General features: G+C 42.5%; 1 protein-coding gene across 3 annotated transcripts in view; it reads left to right on the plus strand.

Annotated features, from left to right (window-relative positions):
- Positions 1–23,840, plus strand: part of lrch2 (leucine-rich repeats and calponin homology (CH) domain containing 2) — an 81,242-nt gene extending 57,402 nt beyond the window's left edge. For all 3 annotated transcript variants that reach the window (XM_063202731.1, XM_063202732.1, XM_063202733.1), the window contains 4 exons: positions 7,053–7,162; positions 16,584–16,721; positions 18,459–18,536; positions 23,618–23,840. In XM_063202731.1, coding sequence (XP_063058801.1) covers positions 7,053–7,162; positions 16,584–16,721; positions 18,459–18,536; positions 23,618–23,737 — 446 coding nt within the window. In that variant the 3' untranslated portion in view covers positions 23,738–23,840. The remainder of the gene's footprint in view (positions 1–7,052; positions 7,163–16,583; positions 16,722–18,458; positions 18,537–23,617) is intronic.
- Positions 23,841–25,907: the final 2,067 nt, after the last annotated feature.

Below are 25,907 nucleotides of genomic sequence, written 5' to 3' on the forward strand. Positions count from 1 at the left end.
GCGTCATTCAATAACATTTGGAACTATAGAACCTTGCATTGTTATAGAACGCATTCTTTTTATAGAATGCTCAAAAACCCACCCTCTTAAAGGTTAGCAACAGCCAACTGGCCAGATGCTAATGTAGAGCCCTGCAGTGCGTCCAAACATGGTCCATGGTTCTGTCTGATGCCTGCCGTTGTCCATTGTGTGTCGTGTGATTGGAGAAGAACAAGCTGTTCGCACTGAGCCTTCATCCCTGTCTCCTGTACTTGAATGAACATTGTTAGCCTACACATTACATGTCTCCTGTACTTAAATGAACATTGTTAGCCTACACATTACATGCCGTCTCCTGTACTTAAATGAACATTGTTAGCCTACACATTACATGTCGTGTCTTGTCAATTGAGAACTCTCCTTTAATCACCCCTATGGAATGCTAACGACAACGTCCGTTACACAAGCTTACGCATGTCATGCCAAGCAAATGTCAGGTACCATGATACACATCAAGTGCCTATGATTAGTTTTTTGTTACGACCGCATTAGTCTGGGTTTGTCGGCTTCACCTCAGGCGAGAATCAGTCACATCGCTGCCTGGAGCACTCTGCATAGCATACTGTTACAAGTTTTTGATTTGGTGCGCAAAGTGACTGGCATTTCAATTCCACCGCATGCTCCTTTGGCCCAGTTCGCTCCTATTGGTCCTGGCTCATCTGTTTCTGATGCATTTGTTTTGTGCCCAAAATGTCCTAAGTTGAAAGTATAAAGCTACTTTTAATGGTCTTCTTTCTGTTTTCGATACACATATTGTGAACCTGACACAACAAATCGCGTGTTACACTGCCACGTAGAGAAAGTAGGCTAGCTCTAAAGATAATCAAAGAGGAAAGCCAATAAGCCCACTGAAAACAGGAGAGTGAAGTGCAACTTTGGTAATATTTCACCTTAACTAAGGAGTGAACCTGTTGATATGTCTCAAGTTGCAGTCCTGAAATGCAGACATAGGCTGTAGACCAGGGGTGGCCAACCAGTCGGAGAACAAGAGCCACATTTTGTAATGTGTCACAGCAAAGAGCCACATCGGCACACAAACATCACACGGGCATATAAACATGCGCACACCCACCAACATGGGCATCACCCATCCTTCTCGCACCACAGACCAGCATACACAACACATGAGCATGAACATCAACCATCTCTTCCTTTCTCACATAGACACACAGACACAGACACACACACACACACACACACACACACACACACACGCACAAGCACACACACACACACACACACACACACACACACACACACACACACACACACACACACACACACACACACACAATGTCAGATTGATGTTACACTCCAATTTAATGGCAATTAAGCAAAGGCAATCCTGAATATAAGATGACCCCCCCTTTTTTTTTACTGCTTCAATTTTTTTGGGGGAAAGTTTTTTTCAAGATAAAAATGTTGTTTTACATAAGAAGACAAGGGTACACAGGTCAAAATTATGTTCATAAATTCTTTCATATTTTAATAAAACACGTTTCACAGCATAATTTCCATGAGCACTCTTTATAACAGAGCACGAAGTAACGCGGCACAAAGATTCTCCGCCTCTCTTAGCTCATTCGGGGGTTAGGCGCACAGGCACCGCTTTCTTGCGCACAGATGATCATTGGATGTCTGACAACACCATATAAAATTAACTAGGTGGTTCGTCAAATCGCCGTTCATTTTCCACATTAATGTTTCAGCGGGTGCTGACAGGGGGCCAGGGGAAAAACCAAAGTTTTCTTTTTGAGACTAAACTGAGCGCGGACAAGCGACAAGTCGATTGAAATTGTTTCCCACCTGCACGCTGTCTGCCCGCGCCGCTTTGACAATGGCTGATAGACCACGGCCGACATTCACAGCGAAAACCAGGATAGAACATTATTTTTGGCGCTATTTTGTCTATAGCCCGAGAAAGTAAGACGATTTTAAACCAAAAACATAATTTCACATTCGGGTCAATAGCCATGAACACCCCTCCTAACAGAGCGCAGAGCAGGACAGATATTCTCGGCGCATCTCTGCTCCAGACGCCTTTCTCTTCATATCATTTGCACTTAACCGCCATAGGCCTATCCGAGCGATAGAATCTACAAATATGGATAGCACATGTTCTTAACCTTATTGAGGAGTGATGGCCAAATATTTCAGGTTAAAACATTTTTGCCGCTATTTTGTCTAGTCAGCGAAAGACGCGTTCACTTTTTAAAGCGCTATTTTTAGAACATAGGCTTAAATCACGTCTTGTATTTGAAGTAACAAATGTCACACACCAACGTGATCATTCAGGACACATTTAGGCAAGGCCTTCTGCTGTACCAAGACCACAGGGCACTTATTTGCCATAGTTCTAATCAACTTTGTGTGCGCAATTCCAATGCATATTGCCTATGGGACATAAACACAAACTTGGACATGAACGCAAGAGCCGCAAGACACCAGGCAAAGAGCCGCATGCGGCTCGAGAGCCGCGGGTTAGCCACCTATGCTGTAGGCTATGACAAGATGACCGGCGACTGAACTGTAGTTGTAGCAGTGGTGTAGTCTATGTAGAGTGCGGGTAGACGGAGTATACCCACTTCTAAATTTCAGGGATTTCAGTATACCCACTCAAAATTGATTGATCCATTATTTTGAATGGCACAAATATATACAGTATACCCACTTCAAAAAATGCTTCAATATACAGTATACCCACCATAAAAAAGTAGACTACACCACTGTAGTTGTAGCGAGTGCTTGAATGCTTGTCTATTTCCCCCCATGCCATTGTCTCACGGACACATGGATGGAGCTTCCCAAATGTTTTTTAGGGAATCGGCAATGAGAGAGGGAGAGAGAACAACAATTTCACACATGTGTGTCAGAGTGAGCGAGAGAGAGAGAGAGAGAGAGAGAGAGAGAGAGAGAGAGGGAGATGCAAGTTTGACAATAGGCTATAAAACAATCTATATGCAATAAAAAGATCATTCATCATAAAATGCAGTAAAAAATAAGTTATTGCCGTGCACCTGCATGCGGCCGCAGATCACATCTGCTTCCTCTCTGTGCCCCCATAGATGAGCAACCCACCGTACAGTACCAACCCACCGTGCCACAAACTATTTTTATCTCTGTGGCTTGTATTTTTCTTTTGAGCCGTGTAATGTGAGCAGGTGTCTGAGTCATAGACGATTGGTTGGAAAAAGAGTACAGGAGACTAAAACAAACAAGCGCTCTGCTCTTCCATGGAATCGGGTGTTCACTGGCTCTTGCATAACCTTGAACCATTATTATATTACCACTATTATATTTACTTATGTAGGTATTACACTGCTACACTCTCACGCTTTTTACAGTGCCTGGAGCGATGCGAGCTGAGGTTCGTGGCACACAGAGAGATTTGAACCTACAACCCTCTGATCTAAAGCTGAACTCCCTAAACATCCGCACACAGCTGTCCTCAATATCTTTGCACAGAACCCGAACGATGAGCAAGTTTACAAGTTTATTTATTTAAGGAAGGGACAGCATATATTGCCAGCATTTAAACAAAAATGCTAAATATACAAGATTGTAGCCAAGAGGCTGATTTCCGTCTTTTGTCCCTTGACAGGTTTGATGTTCCTTAAAAAAGACAAAGTTAAAACAAAACTAAAAATACACAGTTATTGCACACAGTTGTAAAAAAAGAGACTCAAAAATAAACACACATTTTAAAATGTATAATACAAAATACAATTACAAAATACAATACCCAATAAGTTAAACAGGTGCCAGTAGTAACTATGTAAGATTATGTTGACAGCATTGATAATCCAGTAGCCATAATTTTAACTGTTTACTAAAAGAGTTTACTGTTGGCAGTTCTCTAATTTTACTGGGAATTGTGTTCCAGGTGGAACACAATCCAGTGTATGTACCACCAGGGCATGTTGTTTCAGTGACATTGCACACGAGTGGCTGTGTTGTTCTTGAAACACCACCAACGTCAATGTTTCCATCCTCTCCTCAAAAACAATGTCTGAGGCTGTGAATAGGGAAGGGACTCACTGGCTCTTAAGGCCTGATGAACGCCACAAACCTCAAAGACGGTTTAGCCATCACGCTAACAGGAAGAAGTATGGCTGCACAATATATCGAAAATGTAGCGTTATCGCAATATCACATTGAGTCCTATGAGACCAGTTCGCGGCTAACTGGTCTCATAGGACTCAATGTTAACTGTTAGCTTGGAGGTGAAATGTGCACTGCCATAACTAGAAAACGGTTGGAAGTACAGGAGAACGGTAAAACCCTATTATTTAACTCAAGGGGAGGTGTAACATAAGCTTATTTCCAAAAATGGGACAGTATCACTTTAAGCCAAAAGTGCCCGGGCCCTATTTCTCTCCCCCCTCCAGCCAGCCCTGCTCTATTTCATTGCCACACATTTGAGGTCGAAAGTTCCCAGATTGTTAAAACTCCATCTCCATGACTTGCACTCTGTGATATTTTGGGCAGACGCTTTATTGGAAGTGAACTCAGTTGGAAGGAAGGAGGTAGCCTATTAGAACAGGCCTCCTGTTCCATGGAACTGCAACTGAGTATTCACATCACACATTCCTTGAACGCCATCCAAGTGCTGATTGCTAAGAAACCTTTGTGTCACACGGCTGTGATTTACTGTCAAAATACATACAGATGCACTGAGGCCATTAGAACGCCATCGCAATTGTGCTATTTATTTTGGGGTGTTTCTTTGGCATTTCTGCTTTGTGCAAGCTATAGGAGTGAGGTCATTAAAACCCACTTACCGTAAAAATCCTGTTTTAGAGTAGAGTAGAGTAGAGTAGAGTAGAGTAGAGTAGAGTAGTAGAGTAGAGTAGAGTAGAGTAGAGTAGAGTATAATTTATTGATCCCAGGGGGAAAGGAAGGTGTCAAGTAGCATACATACATACATAAATACAGAAGACATTGCACACATCCTTACACATACTGTGTATATACACGTAACTCACTGTTACATGAATTCAGCTGCAGGGCAGAGCTCTCTCTCTCTCTCTCTCTCTCTCTCTCTCTCTCTCTCTCTCTCTCTCTCTCTCTCTCTCTCACACACACACACACACACACACACACACACACACACACACACACACACACACACACACACACACACACACACACACACACACACACACTTGAGCATAGAAAAAGGTGAATATGAGAATGAATAAGCATATGAATAAGCACACCGGTACTCTTTCTATCGTGTTCTAAATGTTTGTTTGACGTTTCAATCATTTCTGATGATTATGAAATCTAATGGGCTCACTGCTGGACTGAAACCGCACAGCCTACTTCATTTGTGGGAAAATATCGAAAATAAAACATGAAGTTGTAGTTGAATACATTTCACTATTCAATACTTAGTCGTCAAACTGCACAAAAGCATTTCATGTATAAGTTATGAGAGATACTTGGAGAGTTTGAGGAGAGAACTGATGGGGAAGGTACAGTAAACGTTCAGAGGAGTAAATGTGTGCACATCCCACCCGATGGGCCAGGTGCAGAGTAAATGTGTGCACATCCCACCCGATGGGCCAGGTGCAGGACAATGACAGTAAATGTGTGCACATCCCACCCGATGGGCCAGGTGCAGAGTAAATGAGAGTAAATCCAAGTGAAAAGAGAAGTCTGTGACACTGCTTGTCTTAATCGAGCAACGTTTCGACCTTCAGGTCTTCATCAGGCAAAGTCACTTTGCCTGATGAAGACCTGAAGGTCGAAACGTTGCTCGATTAAATCTTAAATCATAAATAGACAAGCAGTGTCGCGGACTTCTCTTTTCACTTGAAGGTACAGTAAACACCTGCAGAACGCTGCACTGGACCCCATTTCTCGAAAGCATCGTTGCTAACCAGCTAGCAACTTTCTTGGTTTCCCTATGGGAATTTGCATTACAACCAAGTAAACTGCTAACCAGGGGTGCATTTCTCAAAAGAGAAGTTGTTAGCCTGTTAGCAACTTCGGTAGTTGCCAATGGGAAAATGCATTGAAAACAACAAAGTAGCTAATGTAGTAAGCAACTTTGGTTGTAAGAAATGCACCCCAGAAATGGAAGAAATGCACCCCTGGTCAAATCGTGTAATAAATCTGGTAGCAGAATCAGTGTGTGGTCAGAGATGTATAAAGTCAGTAGAAGTAGAAGTGCTGTTATGGCTGTAATTACAACACTAGTGGTATGATATTACATGGTTACAAATATGCAATGCAATAGCATACCCTCTAGTGTGGCAATTACATCCGTAGCTGGAATTCTACTGTCTTCTTCTTTCTTCTACTTCTACCTCTGTGTAATGATTGTAATGATAATGATGTCTTCACTTTTGTTCAGACAGGAGACATGGAGAAGGCAACGCAGTCTCACCCCAAGTAGTCAATTTCTGACTACCTTGGACCAGACGGCAATTTTTGACGTCTTGGGTATTCCTTCCACGTCACATTTTGACTATGTGGCCTAACCCTAAACCTATTCCTAAACCTAACCTCAATGACGTTATGCTGCCACAAGGGGGCGCCTTTGAGGACATAGTCAAAATGTGACGTGGAAGGAATACCCAAGACGTCAAAAATTGCAGTCTTGGGGTGTCAAAAATTGAGTAGTCAAAAATTGACTACTTGGGGTGAGACTGTGTAGGGAGAAGGGCATGTGTGTAAATGAGTACTAGTGGTCTTACAGCAGAATGAAGATGTGGATTGCACTCGGCTGTTTTTTCTTCTTTTTAAATTGTTTAGTTTTTACAGAGCAGCAGAAAAGCAGACTGGAGAAGAGCAGCGGTCTGCTTTTCTGCTGGTATGTAAAAAAATTAAAAGAATTACAAAGAAAAGAAGAACCAAGTGTGATGCACCTCCTCAATGTATGGTTTGTTCAACTGGAGACACACCACACGGGAGAGCGTGGTGTACTACTACTACTACTTACTTACACATAATGCATACAGTACAATACATAATCCAATCATCCTTGTTTGTGTTTTGGTTTGCAGCTTTCTCTCGTGGCAGTCGGGAGTACAACACGTTGGACCCCAGCTTCACCATGCGCCGGAAGATGGAACACCTCAGGGAAGAGATGGAGCAGATACGGCTGCTCAGACAGGTGAGGGAAGAGATGGAGCAGATACGCCTGCTGAGACAGGTGAGGGAAGAGATGGAGCAGATACGCCTGCTCAGACAGGTGAGGAAAGGCTTTACAGTTTACCCAGAGAGAGTAGAGAGACATAAGGAAATACAGTTTACTTGCTGTAGGTGAGGAAAGGCTTTACAGTTTACCTGCTGCACCAGGTGAGGAAAGGCTTTACAGTTTACTTCCTGTAGGTGAGGAAAGGCTTTACAGTTTACTTCCTGAGACAAGTGAGGAAAGGCTTTACAGTTTACCTGCTGCACCAGGTCAGGAAAGGCTTTACAGTTTACCTGCTGTAGGTGAGGAAAGGCTTTACAGTTTACCTGCTGTAGGTGAGGAAAGGCTTTACAGTTTACTTCCTGTAGGTGAGGAAAGGCTTTACAGTTTACCTGCTGCACCAGGTGAGGAAAGGCTTTACAGTTTACCCAGAGAGAGTAGAGAGACATAAGGAAATAAGCTCTGAATGCACTTCATCACCGCCCACCCACCACACTAGAGGAGGGGATTTGTGGCTCCTTGACAGGGTCTGGATCTTGGTGGCTCGTTCCTTTCAAAGAGCGGTTCAAAAGATTGGCTCAGTTTGTAGCCCCTTACTGTGACTGAATCGTGCTGTGTGGCACTATAAGGAGGCGTTTGTCGACGGACTGACAAAAATGTTTCACCCGGTTCGGCCACATTAAACGAAATATTGGTGCAGGCAAGGGATAGGGATAGGGATAGGGGTGGAGGGGGAAGGTAATTGAAATGCTAGAATATGAAAGTGCCACAGTGATGTATACGTAGCCCCTTAATGCGCGCCGTACCTCCTGTGGCACGCTGTAATAGACATTGAACGCTAACTACTATAGTACTACACTACTATGCCAGTGCACGGGGCCTTTAGTAATACACTACAACTTGGTTATTGCCATTCTGGTAACAGCTAATTTATAAAGCCGCGTCTCAAGGGGTTAAAGAATCTCTGGTTTACCTGCTGAGACAAGTGAGGAAAGGCTTTACAGTTTACTTCCTGTAGGTGAGGAAAGGCTTTACAGTTTACCTGCTGTAGGTGAGGAAAGGCTTTACAGTTTACCTGCTGCACCAGGTGAGGAAAGGCTTTACAGTTTACCTGCTGTAGGTGAGGAAAGGCTTTACAGTTTACCTGCTGCACCAGGTCAGGAAAGGCTTTACAGTTTACCTGCTGTAGGTGAGGAAAGGCTTTAAGGTGCCGGTATGCTTGCTGCAAGATACGCGAGCTCGTGCACGATTCGTTCATGAACGCGTTAACGTGCGTATTTAATGTCAATTTCGCACGCGTTGGACACGGCAGCCAAATGCGTGCGTCAGGTGCAATATCTTCAAACTCGCTGGGGGCGATCGTAATATGGACTGCGCAGTTCCACGCGTGTGCTTGATATGAACACGACAATGGCAGCAACTTTTAAGAGCGTCTCATTGAGTTTGTCCGAAATTTCAAACATTTGTGATCATACTTCCTTGTTGCACTTTGAAAAAGGAGTAGTAGCAGTATTATTTCCTTGCCCAGGGAGCCCCTCTTTTTGTTTTGTTGTTTTCCTTGCCATCTGTGTTCCCAATGTGCACATCCCAATGCTGCGTGCTCTCTGCCCCCTGGATGATACCGTCAGTATTTCGCGTCTTGGTCAAGTGCTTTTGAAGCAAGCATGTGCTGTCGGTTGCTTGCGGTGACGCGCATAATTTACAGCTCGCAGCAAGCATACCTGCACCTTTACAGTTTACCTGCTGCACCAGGTGAGGAAAGGCTTCAACCATCACTGGGGCCCCTCACACCAGGGGCACCAATCATGGGGGTCCCTCACATGGAATTAAGGCTCACACAAAATGGGTATGTTTCCAATGCCCTCATGGTAGCCCTCCCACTTCTGTGTTTAACCGTATCCCACCGCACTCTCGATTAAAAGGTGCCAAACATAAACAAAAAACTGTGTATAATTGAAAGAAAATGTCTGTGCACTTAAAATCCCCTTTTTGTTCTTTTTAAAAATAGGCCCTTTCACTTCTGGCACCATTTGTAGCGAAGGAGAGTAGAGTTGCCCAGTCGGGACTCGGACCCAGACCTTCTGAGGCTCCTGAGGCTCTGACCGCTACACCATCAGCCAGGCTCGTTGGCGTGACAGTCAGAACACACCCACAATCCTGGTGATGGTCACTCCATCACACAGACATTGAAGCTTCCTCAGAAAGTAGAACCCGCTCTGGCCTTTTTGTACAGTGCTTGTGAGTTGAGTTGAGACCAGTCCAGTTTATTGTCCAGATGTACACCCAGGTACTTGTACGAGCAGACTATCTCCAGTGCCTCAATAGGGACAGGCACCAGGGGTGGGGTGGTCCGCCTGAAGTCAACCACCATGTCTTTGGTTTTGGTGGTGTTCAGCTGCAGCTGGTTGGTTCTGCAACGTCTGACAAAGTTCTACACCAGTCCCCGGGCCGTACTCCCCCCCCCTCCAGCCCATCTTTAATGCTGACTTCAATTACAACTCGGAGACCCGCCACATAACATACTAAAGTCCTCAGATGACACCGCCACTGTTGCGTGTTGTGTTTTGGAAGGAGGATGTTTTGAAAGAGGATGTTTTGAATGAGGACCGCAGAGTGCAGCGGTATCATCCCGGAATTTTCATGAACACACTGAAACATGAGCACACAGTGTTGCCAGATGTGTCTGACCAAATCCCGCCCAAAAGCGTCTCAAAAAACGCCAAATTGCACTAAATTCCACCCAAATTCAACAAATTACATTGACTTCTGTGGGCCCAAAACGCCTGAAAAAAATGGCCAAATGGCCAATTTTTCCCACTTTTACCCGCAGATGCTCATCCAAAGTAGCCCAATTGGGCAGGCACCCGCCCAATCTGGCAACATTGTGAACACACTGTTTACTAGATACTGATTCAGCCTTTTAAGTGATTGTTTCTGCCGCAACACAATTAAGTCAGTCTTTCCATTCTGTTCTCCAGAATACTTCCCAGCGAGGGGATGGACATCTAATTGTCAAGGCTTTAGAAAAGGCCCTCCTCAAAGATTGTTTTCCCTTCCCTGCATTTGGAGTTAATTTAGAGAACGGTAACTTTCCCAAAACCCAATTTTCCAAAGAAAGAGCTGGATAGGGCGTTTACATTTCAGCATTCCTTTGAATATATTTTGTTTATGTAAATTAAGCATGAAAAATGCTAGAGACATCTCCTACGAAAAAACAACATGAGCAGAAATGACAGTAGCTGCTAGCAGCTCTTACTTGGCTGTGCAGTTTTCTTGTCTCATTGTTTGTTATGATGCGATACGATATGATAGACAATATTAGAAGAAAAGCACTGGGGATCATCGGCGACCCTTCACACCCTTTGCATTGCGAATTTGAGCCCTTATAGTCCAGCGGATGGGTGATTTGATCGTGCACTTTTGAGTAAAAGCATGAAAATCGGTACACATATCCTTCTTGATATGCTGATTAATGTTAGCGTTGGAGGCGTCGCGAAAAATGCATCGTTTTCAAGATGGCCGCCAAATCCAATATGGCCGACCCATATTAATGAATCTACCTGACACTTTGTAGTAAAAGCATGAAAATCGGTACACATAACCTTCTTGATATGCTGATTAACATTAGCATTGGAGGAGTCATGAAAAATTTATTAATTTTCAAGATGGCCGCCAAATCCAATATGGCCAATTCATATTTATGAATCTACCTATCTACCTAACACTTGGTAGTAAAGGCATGAAAATCGGTACACATATCCTTCTTGATATGCTGATTAAGTTTAGCGTTGGAGGCGTTGCGCAAAATTCATCATTTTCAAGATGGCCGCCAAATCCAATAAGACCGACCCATATTAATGAATCTACCTGAGACTTGGTAGTAAAAGCATGAAAATCGGTCCACATATCCTTCTTGATATGCTGATTAACATTAGCATTGGAGGAGTCACAAAAAAAATCATCATTTTCAAGATGGCCGCCAAATCCAATATGACCAATCCATATTAATGAATCTACCTGACACTTGGTGGTAAAAGCATGAAAATCGGTACACATGTCCTTGATATGCTGATTAATATTAGCATTGGAGGCGTCGCGGGAAAAAAATCATTGTTTTCAAGATGGCCGCCAAATCAAATATGGCCAGCCCATATTAACTACCTGGTAATTTGTGGTAAAAGCATGACAATTGGTACACATAGTTACTTCTTTACATTAGATGCTTATTCATATTAGGGGCCATGAACAAAAATCAAATATGACTGACCCATATTACAATACAATACATTGCAATATGTATTTATGTAGCACAGTATCACAACTATGAAGTTTACTCAAAGCGCTTTGAAAAAAGACATACACGCATACATACACATTCACACACCAGCTGTGCACAGTGTGCAGACTGCCGTACGGCACCGGTTGTCACGCGAGACACAGACACAGACACAGACACAGACACAGACACAGACACAGACACAGACACAGACACAGACAGACAGACACACACACACACGCCAAATCTTCACATCATTATCCTGGTCTAGAAATGAATCCTAATACTGTACATGTAAACTTTTCACTCAAGTTATATTTTACATACCCTGAGTTGACTTTTTGATGGCCATCATCTTCCAACTGTGCCATTCACCATTTATTCAAAGTTTATGTCAATCTTTAAATTAGGCATTATTGGCAGTTTGATTGATGTTGACCATAGTGTATACCATAACCTGTGAAATCCTACTACTTTACACAATTGTTCTGATCTGAAATGTAGCATGGATTCCATCCCTCAGTGAGGGTACCAGATCTTGGGGTGCAATCAGGAGAAAGAGTAGGGGTGTAAAGGCGATGGCTGCAGTTTGTTTGAATAGATACAACTGACATGATTGGATATGGGCTACACATATGCCAAATACCACATTCTTAACGACCTATAAACTGCCATGGGCAATCGTAAATCACAACTTTACTATGAGAAATTGCATAACCACCAGATTATATCACTTGTGAGATCAACTTGTGTTAACCAGGCAAGATATAAGCTTACCATACAACTTGCATTGGGTGCAGGATTGCAGTTTATTTGAAAACCTTGTGCAGCTAGAAGTAGTCATCAACAATTAGTTTCTTTGAAGTAAGCAATCATAAAATGTCCATGAATTAACAAATCAAGTTAACTTTCTGTCTAGCAATCTTGAAATCCTGGCCCTTTTGGAATTTGTACAAGGCCTATGCAGTTATCACTAAGCGCTAGAGGTGCTGTACATCCCACAAGCCCCTCAAAAGTCTTGGATTTGTACATAACGCTACTGCCGTATTACCTATTTGAGGCCTCCAGAATGCAATCATTGTACCAATTGAAGAGTATTAGCAGAGAACATTTCATACATATCTGTCCATCTGTACAAAACCTATAATGCAAACAAAGTCAACAATCTTCAAAGTGTAAGGCTTTAACACTTCAATTCATGTACATATTATAGAGTGGTAGAACACAAGAGGTGGTGCAAACTCTTGCACCTATTCTAAAGTTATCACATTGCAGAAAATAATCTATTGTGGTGGTGGCAGACACAGTTTGGGCAAAACCATAACATATGCATCACTTCATTTGATAACATGCCAAGAATGTTTAATCATTTTCAATGGTATTTTGTGAGTGTTTATTATATGCAATGCCAAAATATTTTTGTAGAAAAATATGTATTTTCTTATAAACACTATCTTAGTTGGCCATTTTGAAAATGTGTTTTTTCCCACAATGCCTCAATTTCTAATATTAATGAGCACATCAAGAAGTAAATGTGCACCAGTTTCCATGGTTTTACTAAAAGTGCCTGAAGGATTTATTAAAATGCGTTTGCCATATTTGATTTGGCAGCCATCTTGAAATGTAAACTTTTTTGCAAAGTATCGAGTTCTTTTATCAATCAAAATATAAAAAAAGTAACTGTGCACAAATTTCCATGCCTTTACTACAAACTGTCAGGTAGCTTCATTAATATGGGTTGGCCATAATGGATGTGGCGGCCATCTTGAAAATACAGCATTTTTAGCAATGCCTCCAATGGTAATATTTATCAGCATATCAAGAATGATATGTGTACCGATTTTCATGCTTTTAATACCAAGTGTCAAGAAGATTCATTAATATGGGTAGGCCATATTGGATTTGGCGGCCATCTTAAAAATGCTAAATTTTTCGCAATGCCTACAATGCTAATATTAATCAGCATATCAAGAATGATATATGTACCAATTTTCATGCTTTTAATACCAAGTGTCAGGTAGATTCATTAATATGGGTCGGCCATACTGGATTTGGCGGCCATCTTGAAAACAATGCATTTTTCGCTACATCTCCAATGCTAATATTAATCAGCATATCAAGAAGGATATGTGTACCGTTTTTCATGCTTTTACTACCAAATATCAGGTAGATTCATTAATATGGGTCGGCCATATTGAATTTGGCGGCCATCTTGAAAACGATGCATTTTTCGCGACGCCTCCAACGCTAACATTAATCAGCATATCAAGAAGGATATGTGTACCGATTTTCATGCTTTTACTCAAAAGTGCACGATAAGGCCCTTTTGTGTGTCCCATCCGCTGGACTATTACCCTCAGAGAGGCGCATCATGCTATAGGGACACATAGACGTGAATTTGGCCAAGCGAAGCGATTCACTCTTATGAGGGACGTGAAGGCAAGTGAACAGGAGCGAAATTATTCGACCAAGTTTAATATTATCCAAATGAGGAGCAAATTTTGACTGCGGCGGACAATCATACCAACAACGTATCTGTTTCATACCATTTGATTCGCCACGGCGACCTGATGACAGTGTAACTGTAGACCTTTCTATGGTGCAGGCTGTAGCCAGGCTGTGACGCAGCCTCTACAAACGGCCCTGTTTCTAAACTAACTGTGCAGTAGCAACGTTCTCGATGCCTCGTTTTACATGTCACAACCCGCGACTCTAGGGATTTAAGTTTTGGGCAACTTTTAGCATCGTAAATGGGTGGAAAGTAGATATTTATAAAGATGGCTAAATTATGCCCTGGTGAACCACAGCAAAAGCCAAATGTTAGCATCGGCTACTTGCGCTGGATTTCTCAATGCAAGGCACGAATGGAGTTCAGGAATGTGCCCTCAGCATCATGTTTTAACACCCTCTCCGCTTTAAAATGCCCACCCCCACCCCACACACACACACACACACACACACACACACACACACAAACACACACACACACACGCACACAAACTCACGCACACGCAAACACGCACACACACACACACACACACACACACACACACACACACACACACACACACACACACACACACACACACCCAACCAGGCGATGTCTGGAATCGAATGGCCACCCCCTCAGGCCACAAGCCCATACTGTCAACATAAACTGCTGAGGTACTCGCCACTGTTGATCTTTTCCCGGCCTGCTACGGCTTGTTGCCACATCGACTGACATTCCCGTACGGTCCATCCTTCTCAAGAGGCTAGTCATCGCCATGACAACACAAGCTTCCCGGAGATTTTATGGGTGTCTCGCCAAGTTCTTCCTTTACTGGCTATTGCCTGCGGTGGTCTTCCACTAAAATGAACTTCAGGGCAACTCAAGTCAGGTCCTGAAATAGACTTGTGTGGGTTTCATCTCTGTCTTATGCCTAGTGGGTTGATTATTCACCACTGTTTCGTTTTATAGTAGAGCACTTTTTGCACTGTAGAGCTACTGTATTTTGTTTCCTTCTCATTATGCTGGGTGTGTTGTGGCACAGAGCACTAATGCTCCCAACCATATACGGACAGTAACAGTAAATTAACAGTAACAGTAAATTAACCTTTTCTCACCACCAGCCAAAATGGCTTGTAGCTGTAGATGTAAGTCCGACTAGCCAAACACACACGCACTAACGGGCAGTGTTGCCAGATTAGGCGGTTACCCGACCAATTGGGCTACTTGGGATGGCCGTCTGCGGGTAAAAACAGGAAAAATTGGCCATTTGTAGTTTTTTTTCTGTCATTTTGGGCCCATAGAAATCAGTGCAATTTGTTGAATTTGGGCGGAATTTAGCGCATTTTGGCGGTTTTTGAGAACCTTTTGGGCGGGATTTGATCAGACACATCTGGCAACACTGCTAACGGGTCAAAGTGGCTAGTAAGTTGGTGTTTTCTACCAGCCAAACTGAAATTGTACCAGCATTTGGCCGGTTGGCTGGTGTTAATTTAGAGCTCTGCGAACAGCAGTACATGGCGGAGGGGAGCAGCGGAGGGGAGCCCGGTTCGGGTCCAGCCTGGGTCATGTCCCAACCCTACTCCATCTCTCTCTCTCACACTGTGTCTTCTCTATCCTGTCAAATAAAGGTTCAAAAGGCTCCCCAGTACACAACAGGAGCCACTGATCTGGTGCCATGTTTCCTTTATGTATGTTTCCTTGAAAAGTAATTGCCAATCTCATTTTTTAATCGCCCTCACATTAAAGGGGTATGCCACTATTTTGGGGCTTAATACAGTTAAAATCGTTGGCCGGGGTTTATAAAGGTGATAAAGTGTCTTATTTTTCATGTTAAGCTTTGTCTTGCTTTAAGACAAGTTAAAAGAGGGAGTATGTCGCTAAGCTAGTGAAAGTCAATGGATCCGTGTAGCATGTAGCATTGACTTTCACTAGCTTAGCGACATGCTCCCTCTTTTAACTTGTCTTAAAGCAAGACAACAGCATTTGGCCGGTTGGCTGGTGTTAATTTAGAGCTCCGCAAACAGCAGTACATGGCGGAGGGGAGCAGCGGAGGGGAGCCCGGTTCGGGTCCAGCCTGGGTCATGTCCCAACCCTACTCCATCTCTCTCTCTCACACTGTGTCTTCTCTATCCTGTCAAATAAAGGCAGAGGTGGAAGAAGTGCTGAAGTTGTGTACTTAAGTAAAAGTAGAAGTACCCTGTGAAAACAAAATACTCAAGTGAATGTAAAAGTTGTACACCAAAAATGTACTTAAGTAAAAGTCATAAGTACTAACTTCTAAATGTACTTTTTGAGTACAAAAGTACAAGTATGTCTGCCTACTTGATCCAATAGGAAAAAGTTTCTGCAACGGTTTTCGGTTATATTTGAACATGACTATGGAGTCCTGTTAATGTTTTTTAAAGTATCTTTTCTGTCTGGGTGTCAGTTTGGAAGAGGGGCTTGGTCCCACCTCCCTGCCCGCAGCTGAGGCTGCTCAAATATCCATGAAACAAAATCGCAAAAACATTCTTCAGTCCAAAAGGGGAGGTCTACATAAGTTTGGGAACCACCAAGGAGGTCTACACATAAGTTTGGGAACCACTGATGTACTGTGTCAGTTCTATTCAACTCTAATGTGTTGTGTTTTCTAGAATCTGGAGTCTCGGCTGAAGGTGCTGCTGCCGGACGACGTGGGGGCAGCGCTGATGGACGGCGTAGTCCTGTGTCACCTGGCCAATCACATCAAGCCCCGCTCTGTAGCCAGCATACACGTGCCCTCCCCTGCAGTGGTGAGTATAGTAGCTCTCTAGCTCTCAAGGCTCTCTCGGCCTCTAGCTCTCTAGCTCTCTAGCTCTCTAACCCTGTAGCTCTGTAGCTCTGTAGCTCTGTAGCTCTCTAACCCTGTAGCTCTGTAGCTATGTAGCTCTCAAGGCTCTCTAACCCTGTAGCTCTCTAGCTCTCTAGCTCTCAATGATCTCTATCTCTGTAGCTCTGTAGCTCTGTAGCTCTCAAGGCTCTCTAACCCTGTAGCTCTCTAGCTCTCTAGCTCTCTGGGCTCTACCCTGTAGCTCTCTAGCTCTCAATGATCTCTATCCCTGTAGCTCTCTAGCTCTCTAACCCTGTAGCTATGTAGCTATGTAGCTCTCTAACCCTGTAGCTCTCTAACCCTGTAGCTCTCTAACCCTGTAGCTATGTAGCTATGTAGCTATGTAGCTATGTAGCTCTCTAACCCTGTAGCTATGTAGCTCTCTAACCCTGTAGCTATGTAGCTCTCTAACCCTGTAGCTATGTAGCTATGTAGCTCTGTAGCCAGCACGTGCCCTCCCCTGCAGTGGTGAGTAGAGTAGCTCTCTAGCTCTCAAGGCTCTCTAACCCTGTAGCTATGATATGTAGCTCTGTAGCTCTCAAGGCTCTCTAACCCTGTAGCTATGTAGCTCTCTAACCCTGTAGCTATGTAGCTCTCTAACCTTGTAGCTATGTAGCCAGCATACACGTGCCCTCCCCTGCAGTGGTGAGTATAGTATAGAAAGGTCGCCAAATTCCGCCCACTTCAATGATCACTTCACTTAAAATGTGATAATATCACTATTTCAAATACTATTTAATTATGCTATCGTATAGTTTTGGATAGCGGCAACTGTGTAGATTAATTAATGAGCAATATTAGCTAACATTGGTAGCCCTTTCTATCGTAATTTGGCAATAATGTCCAGCATGTCCACAATCTAGTTTCAGCACAATTCACCGGCGAAAGGCTCCCAATTCCGCCTGCTTGATTTCAGGCCACGTCGGTATTTCCGGTATTATTCCTCCATGCTGTTGTGCTGATTTCGTTCACACTTGTAGTCCTGGCTTTACCGATGCAGGAACTGTGATTAGCTTGGTCGTTACTGTGGAAACGGTTGAATAATTTTGGTCCTAAATCGAAACAGGGAAGCGGACAGGGCGAGTTTTTAGCCAGAATGTCGTCGTGAAATTTAAGTTCCATGCTGCCGTTACGACACCCTTCATTACAATGCTGTTTATGGCCGTTTGACTCGGTTTTAAATGTCATCACCGTTTCAAATATTAAGCATACAAACTCCGTATCGTGTCGATATCCATTCCTGACTTAAACAGTGGATACATCATTAACTATGTATAAGTAGGCGGGCGGAATTGGGGGACGGGCGGAATTAGGACTTGGCTATAGCTCTCTAGCTCTGTATACACGTAACTAATACCTTGTACCTAAGAAGATCACAAATAGTTTGTGATAGATTAAATATTAATCAAAATAATAAACCACGAAATAAGTTAATGAGAGGGTGAAACATAAAGTAATGCAAGCAAGGCTTTCTTAACCACAGTGGACTAAATCTTTACTTTGCATTTTGCATTTTATGTTTACATTTCAATTTATATTTTACTTTTACATTAAAATGGATAATAAATAGACCTCATGCCTACATCGTGTCCACATTGAATAGAAACATTGTTTTGACACATTTGTCTTTGATCCTATGTCTGTGTTATCTGCCCATCAGCCAAAACTCAGCATGGCCAAGTGCCGCCGGAATGTGGAGAACTTTCTAGATGCCTGCAAGAAGCTTGGCGTGACACAGGTACTGTTTACTCATATTACCTTTGATACACCTGTTAACTTGTATTTTACACTTCTCTTACCTTTGATACACCTGTTAACTTGTATTTTACACTTCTCTTACCTTTGATACACCTGTAAACTTGTATTTTACACTTCTCTTACCTTTGATACACCTGTAAACTTGTATTTTACACTTCTCTTACCTTTGATACACCTGTAAACTTGTTTTTTTTTTCGCACGCCTCAGCTGGCAGGTGCATTTGGAGATGGCCCATGGGTCACTCAGCAGAAAATTTGAAAAAACTCCCACACACTGACCATTTAGCTGTTTTATTCAATACACAACTTTTCATAAAAGTCTGGTAACCCTTATGAATCCTGTTATCATTTATAGACCCGTAGCTTACTGGTCTTGGCAACCAAATTTTATAATTACCCCTTTCGAAACCTCCAGTAATAAGAACCAGTCCGGTAATAGACTATTTATCATAGGTCGTGCCTGACTGAGCTTGCCTCTACTTATCTCTTCACATTTGTCATGACGTGTCAAATCAAGGTTAGGAAGGCTTTGAACACTGTTGCCACACGGTCACAAATGATTGATGAAGATGTACCTGATTCAAATGTTGACAGCGCTCGTGATGAGATGTGATCGGTGGAAAAATGCCACCTCCGTAGGGGAAACTGAAGCGGTCCACATTGCTACCTTCTCTATCCAAAGGATTTACAGTAGGACAGGATAGGATGAGCCTTTATTGTCTCTTCTAGAGAGAAATTTGGTATGCTGCACAGAGAGTCTAAGCGTTTACACAAAGAACACATATCAACACATTAGACAAACACAAAAACACATGCAGGACTGGACCACAAAACATGTAAACATGTAGCCTACATCCACATACGCCGTACGCCGCATTCACAATCACGGTGTAAAGTGCTAAACAACAACGAAAACTGTGAAATAAAAATGTGTGCACACTTAAATCCTTTGTCTTCCTTTTAACCCATTGATGCCTAAGGCACCTGCAACAAAGAATGCCTGAGCCCTTTTTAAGAAAAGCTGCCCTCAGCCTATAAAAAAACGAAATATCTCAGCCTGTGCACATAAAAACATGCAATAAGAAGGCATTTAAACGCTAAGACCTTCATCTTTCATTAGAATGTGTCCATTCATCTCAAACAAACAAAGATATTTAATAAAGTTGTCTCAAATCTCATGAGCCTGAATGTTGCATAATGCAGCTCCAGGCGCCAGGGCCAATGTTGCGCAACGCAACATCAGGCATCAATGGGTTAATGACCAAGCTTTCAGCCTAGTGACCGTCCTCTCAATTATACAGTATTATCATTATTATCATTATAATTTTTATTTTACATTATTATTATTATTATTATTATACATTATTATTATTATTACAAAAGAAAACGCAAAAGGACACAAAATCTGTCCTTCACTCACAGGCCTCTGTCTGTGTGTGACAAGGCGTCTGTCTGTGTGTAACAGGGAAACGCTCATTGAAAGGATTATGCACAAACAAATGTCTCTCCCCCTGGGTGTTTATTCCTGCCATTCAGTAAATCCCACTCTGTTCAGATGAGAGCGTCATAGAGTTGCTGAACCAGATACATGAGCTGGTGTGCATGGCAAAGAACACCCTGTTCTGACATGAACAAATTAAGTTGTCAGATGAGCCCAAGATAGCAGAGTTGCTTTCTCAGAACAGGTGCAGAAAACACTCTGATTTCCAAGAACATTCCAATGTTTCAAAAACACTATTATGCAAGGTTCAGCCTCCTTCTTGAAACATTGAATTTGAAATTTGGGCCAGCACCCTCAGAGACTGAAATAATTAATAGTGACGCCTGCTCCAAGAAGAAAATTGACATTTAATGGGCCTAGAAAATAATGGGTCGATGCTATAAACATTATGAACCCATTTTAGTCTAAGGCTTGTGCAGAAACTGGCTGCTGAATGCCTAAGCCCTTTTTGGGAAAAGGTGCCTTCATCCTTTTAAAAACCCTGAAGCACATAGCACACAGCCTCCAAAGCACATACAAACATGAAATAAGTTACATTTACAATAGGAATGAGAATTAACACGATCAATTTGTATTAATTAATTACACAAATATTAACACGATAAAAAAATGTACTCATTAGGCCGCACTATAAATGAAAACAATATTATAGTTCACAGAAGGTATACCCATTCCTAAAAAAATCTCACTGGTTTGTTGATATTGGTTAATTACCACATAAAAAGACGAAAAACATATATAAACTAGAATGTACTCTGAGAGTGCAGACCGCTGCCAAGTAAACTGTTTGTTAGAACATATATGACTGTGTTACACCTGATTATTTTAAAAGTCTTTCTACCTTCTTTTTATGGAGTAAGAAACTGGAATGTGAGCATTCGCTCTGCCCCGCAGTTCAATTTGCGGTCACTAGGGGCGTCTAGATTTGTACGCTAGCAATGATGAAGAATCTTTAAAAACGTCCTGGTTCCGGTTCTTGATCTGAATTACCACCAAAATTTAACTACTTGTGGTCATTTCACAAACATTAACACGATTAAAAAAATTACTCAATTTAATCGCACTATAATATAATTACATTATTCTGGATTAGACCAGTACATAGAGAACATGCGCACAAAAATGTCCTCCGAGGTGTTGATGACCAGATGAGTTTCATGCCATTCAGTAGGGCTGCACAATTAATCGAAAATAATAGAAAATAGTGATATAATTGTGATATCGAAATTGTGATTTCAATTGGGATTTAATCGTGGCAATGATGACCTACCTTCTAGAACGTCCTGCTAAAAGTTTCATGCTATTGCCTTTTACATAATTATTATAATTCATTTTATTTTGCTCATCCCCTATGAAACTCATTCTTGGTTATATTTCATTTTGTTATGATTTTTTTTAAAGATCAGCAAAAATCAATAACCGTGATTATGATTTTGACCCAAATAATCGTGATCATGATTTTTTCCATAATCGTGCAGCCCTACTGTACCATTCAGTAAATGCCACTCTGTTCAGATGAGAGTGTGATTGAGTTGCTGAATCAGATAGTGTTCATGGGCTGGTGTGCATGGCAACAAACCACCCTGTGCTGACATGATGAATAATAATGTGGTCAGATGTTCCCAAGAGAGGAGATTTGCTCGGTTGATAAGAACTGCTTTCTCAGAGCGGGTGCAGAAAAACACTCTGATTTCCAAGAACATTCAAAGACATGTCATGGGCCTAGAAGAGTGTTTCTCAACGTGGGGGCTGGTGCCCTTGGGGGTACTAGAGAGGCCTTGGGGGGTGTTGGCAACGTGACCATGGAAGGGGAGGAGGCAAAGGAATGTAGTTTATTTATTTATTTATTTATTTTTTTGGTATGTGTTCGTGTTGAAGTAAGTATCTACTAATAGTATAAAACACTCTGATTTCCAAGACCTTCGGCGGAAAGACAAATATAGACAAAAACGATTGTATCTGAAAACTCTGTTCTATTATTTTTTTTAAAAGACACCCAGGGGTTTCATTCATGATAGAAATGATGACTTCCACTCCCCCTCATACACAGAGTAATGCAAAATAGTAGAACACAATACTTGTATTGTCACTGTATTAAATTGTTCTATAGTAAAAAGTAGACTTTTGCATCAATCACATTTAAACACAAACACCACCACACAAAGTAGTCGTGTCTAGTCAATTCTAGTTGAAATATGACTAACAGGTCATTGCTGTTCTGGGGTGAAGGATTTGCAAATGTAGTGTAATGTTGTGTTGAATTCTGATGAGCAACTGTGACTACTGTATTTCTCACTTTCTTTGAATGAGCTTCATTAATTAACCCATTGACGCCTAAGGCACCTGCAAAAAAAGGGGGCTGAATGCCTGAGCCCTCTTTAAGAAAAGCTGCCCTCAACCTATAAAAACCTAAATATCTCAGCTTCTGAAGCACATAGAAATATGCACTAAGTTGCTAGCCTGGCCGCGCCAAAAACCCCTACAGCAAATGCCCCCGGGAGCAAATTCATTTTGCGGCCACTAGGGGCATCTAGATTTCTAGGCTACTAAGTTGCATTTAAACGCAACCCTCACCCTCATATTTCATTAGAATGTGTTCATCTCAAACAAATTGTTAATAAAGTTGCCTCAAAACTCATGAGCCTGAATGTTGCGTAATGCAGCTCCAGGCGCCAGGGCCAATGTTGCACAATGCAACATTAGGCATCAATGGGTTAAAATGACTTATCTGCTGTGCCAACTTACATCGTTACGTTGTTGTACCTGCTGTGTTGTGTGCCTTGCAGTCTCTTCCAGAGTTGTATAAAGTACTGCAGAAGTAGAAGCACTGCTAGAAATGTAATTACAATGCTAATAGTATGATGTGACGGTACATATCTGCAACTGAGACAGCCCATTAGTCCGACAGCCCATAAGTCAGACAATAAGCCATAGAGGAGCATAACGCTTAGGCTACTGCTACAAGCTACAAGTAGCTACAAGCTACATGCTACATGCCTTTACTGACGGTTAGGGTTAGGAATTGTTTTGGTTTGGGCATAGTTTTAACTTTTCAGTTAACTTAAAAGTGAATATTTACAAATGTATGCCACTAATATATTTGTATACTGACAGACTATGCCTTAAATGACGGTCAGGGTTAGGAATTATTTTGGTTTGGGCATAGTACGAGTGTGGGCGGACTTGTGGGCTGTCGGACCAATTTGGGATGTAAAACCGCTACAACTAACATCACACTACTACATACATAGCCAGGCTGTGCCCTCCTAGTGACGCAACACTTTCAGCGTTGCAACTAGTCAGGTCAAGAGAAATGCAAGTATTTTCTGAGTTTGCGAAAATACGGGAACTTCTACTTTGTCGGTAAGCAAACTAACATAAGCAAACCAAGGGAGGCCGTTTGGGAAATGCCGTTTGGGAAATGTTAATTGCTATGCTCTTGGTCAGACCAAATCTCGAAGATCAGGCTACTTACATGCATACTACTTCGTAAGACATTCATACCAAACCTTTCATAAACGCTATTCATAAACTCTGGTGTGTGTCTTGTGTGTTCCCAGGATAAGCTGTGTCTGCCCCACCACATCCTGGAGGAGAGGGGCCTAGTGAAGGTGGGAGTCACCGTGCAGGCTCTTCTGGAGCTGCCTGCGTCTAGCCAGCCACAACTAGCTACTATATAGCTAGCTAACTCTGCTAGCCAGCCACAACTAGCTACTATATAGCTAGCTAACTCTGCTAGCTAGCCACAACTAGCTACTATATAGCTAGCTAACTCTGCTAGCCAGCCACAACTAGCTACTATATAGCTAGCTAACTCTGCTAGCCAGCCACAACTAGCTACTATATAGCTAGCTAACTCTGCTAGCCAGCCACAACTAGCTACTATATAGCTAGCTAACTCTGCTAGTCTGCCACTTATCCTCTCTATATATATATATCTCTCTCTCTATCTCTCTCGCAGTCTCTCACTATCTCTCTCTCTCTCACACACACACACTCTCTCTCTCTCACACTGTCTCTCTCTATATTCCTCTCTGTCTCGCACTCTGTCTCTCTCTCTCTCTCTCTCTCTCTCTCTCTCTCTCTCGCAGTCTCTCACACTGCTCCTCTCTCTCTCTCACACTCTCTCACTCACTCACTTATACAAACACAGACACACACACGAATTGGAATGCTCGTTTACTTGCACAGAACTTCTGGAAGAACTTCGAGACCTACGCACAGACTGCATACCTACTGAAGGGAGGGAGAGGAGAGGTCTGAAGCGAGGGTCGGAGAGTTCTGTGCTCTTTTTTATACTTTGCTCCCACTACTATACTTCACCTCCTGGTATTGATATGCATCCATGAACTCAATGGAAACACTGACGGCACTTACCAGACCTTGATGACCTGCGGGAGTTGGCCATGATTTCGCCTTCAAGAAAGCAGGGAATGCGCGGCGCACATCAGTGGCACAGGTGCTGGACAAAACAAAATAACTGAAGTATATGATAAATGGTCCACAACACTGTTAATGCTCCCAGTTGTTTAGTGGCACGGCGATTCGGACCTCAGTACTTCTTCAAGAAAGGACTGAGGTCCGAAGGTTGCACTTGAAATAGGACTGAGGTCCGAAACATCGTGCCAAAAAACAACTGGGAGCATTAACAGTGTTGCGGACATTTGTCATTTACTTCATTATGCCACCTTCACCAGGTCCACAATCACATGACTCTGAGGGACGACTCTGCGCTTGGCTCTGCTTTTCTCAATTTGAAGTCCCTCTCACAGTTTGAACTCCTTTTCCGCAGTTTGAAGACAGTTTCTCCGAGTTTGATGACCCTCTTTCAAGGTTTGAAGACCTTCTCACGGTTTCAAAAGACTTTCTGACAGATTGAAGACCTTCTCATGGTTTCAAAAGACTTTCCGACAGTTTGAAGACCTTCTCACGGTGACAAAAGACTCTCTGACAGTTTGAAGACCTCCCGATAGTTCTTCCCTGGACTAAGCTGATTGAGTCTGGAGGTCGAGAGCTCTAGGAGCCTCCTCCATCCGGCATGATGTCAGTTGTAGCTACATAAGCACCTATCTCTAGTCTACTGCCTCTACTGTATGACGGTGTGTGTGTGTGTGTGTGTGTGTGTGTGTGTGTGTGCATGTGTGTGTGTGTGTGTGTGTGTGTGTGTGTGTGGGAAAGAGCAAGTAAAAACGTGTGGATGCAGATGAGTAGTATGTCCGATATACATTTTTATTCAGGTCTGAGTCAATATTGAAACACATTCTCTTTTTTTTTACGTTTTAAGTCTTTTTACAGTTTTGGATTCGATGGCCAGCAAAGAACACACAGAGAGACATGGTTTTGCCATCGTGGTGCTTAACGCATTTGTAACTCACATGATCATTAAAAACAACAGGATGGTCCTTGCAGTTAAGTCAAGTTATCTGTCAGATAAGTCAAGTTACGTCAAGTTAACTGCCAGAAATAGTGGGCACATTCTGGATGCAGTGAAGTGAAAGTGAAGTGAAAGCCCAACTGGGAAACTCCCAACTCCCACTGTCATTGTGACACAGCACTCCACAGCACACAAGTGTTCACTGTACACTGCACACAACAAAATTGCATTTATGCCTCACCCTTGCAATGCAATACATACTGTACATTCAGAAATGTTGTCCAGCCGACTGGCATACAGATCTTATTCTCAGATGCACAGCATGCTTTTGACATGCAGTGTCTGTAGTGACGCACATTAGTACCAATACACCTTCAGTTAGCAAGTACGACCTTGTTGAAAAGTGGAGTGAAAACTACCTGGAAAACTCCAACTGCCATTGTCATTTTGACACAGCACTCCACGCGCACACAAGT

The sequence above is a fragment of the Engraulis encrasicolus genome, chromosome 7 (genome assembly GCF_034702125.1).
Source record: "Engraulis encrasicolus isolate BLACKSEA-1 chromosome 7, IST_EnEncr_1.0, whole genome shotgun sequence".
NCBI lineage: Eukaryota > Metazoa > Chordata > Actinopteri > Clupeiformes > Engraulidae > Engraulis > Engraulis encrasicolus.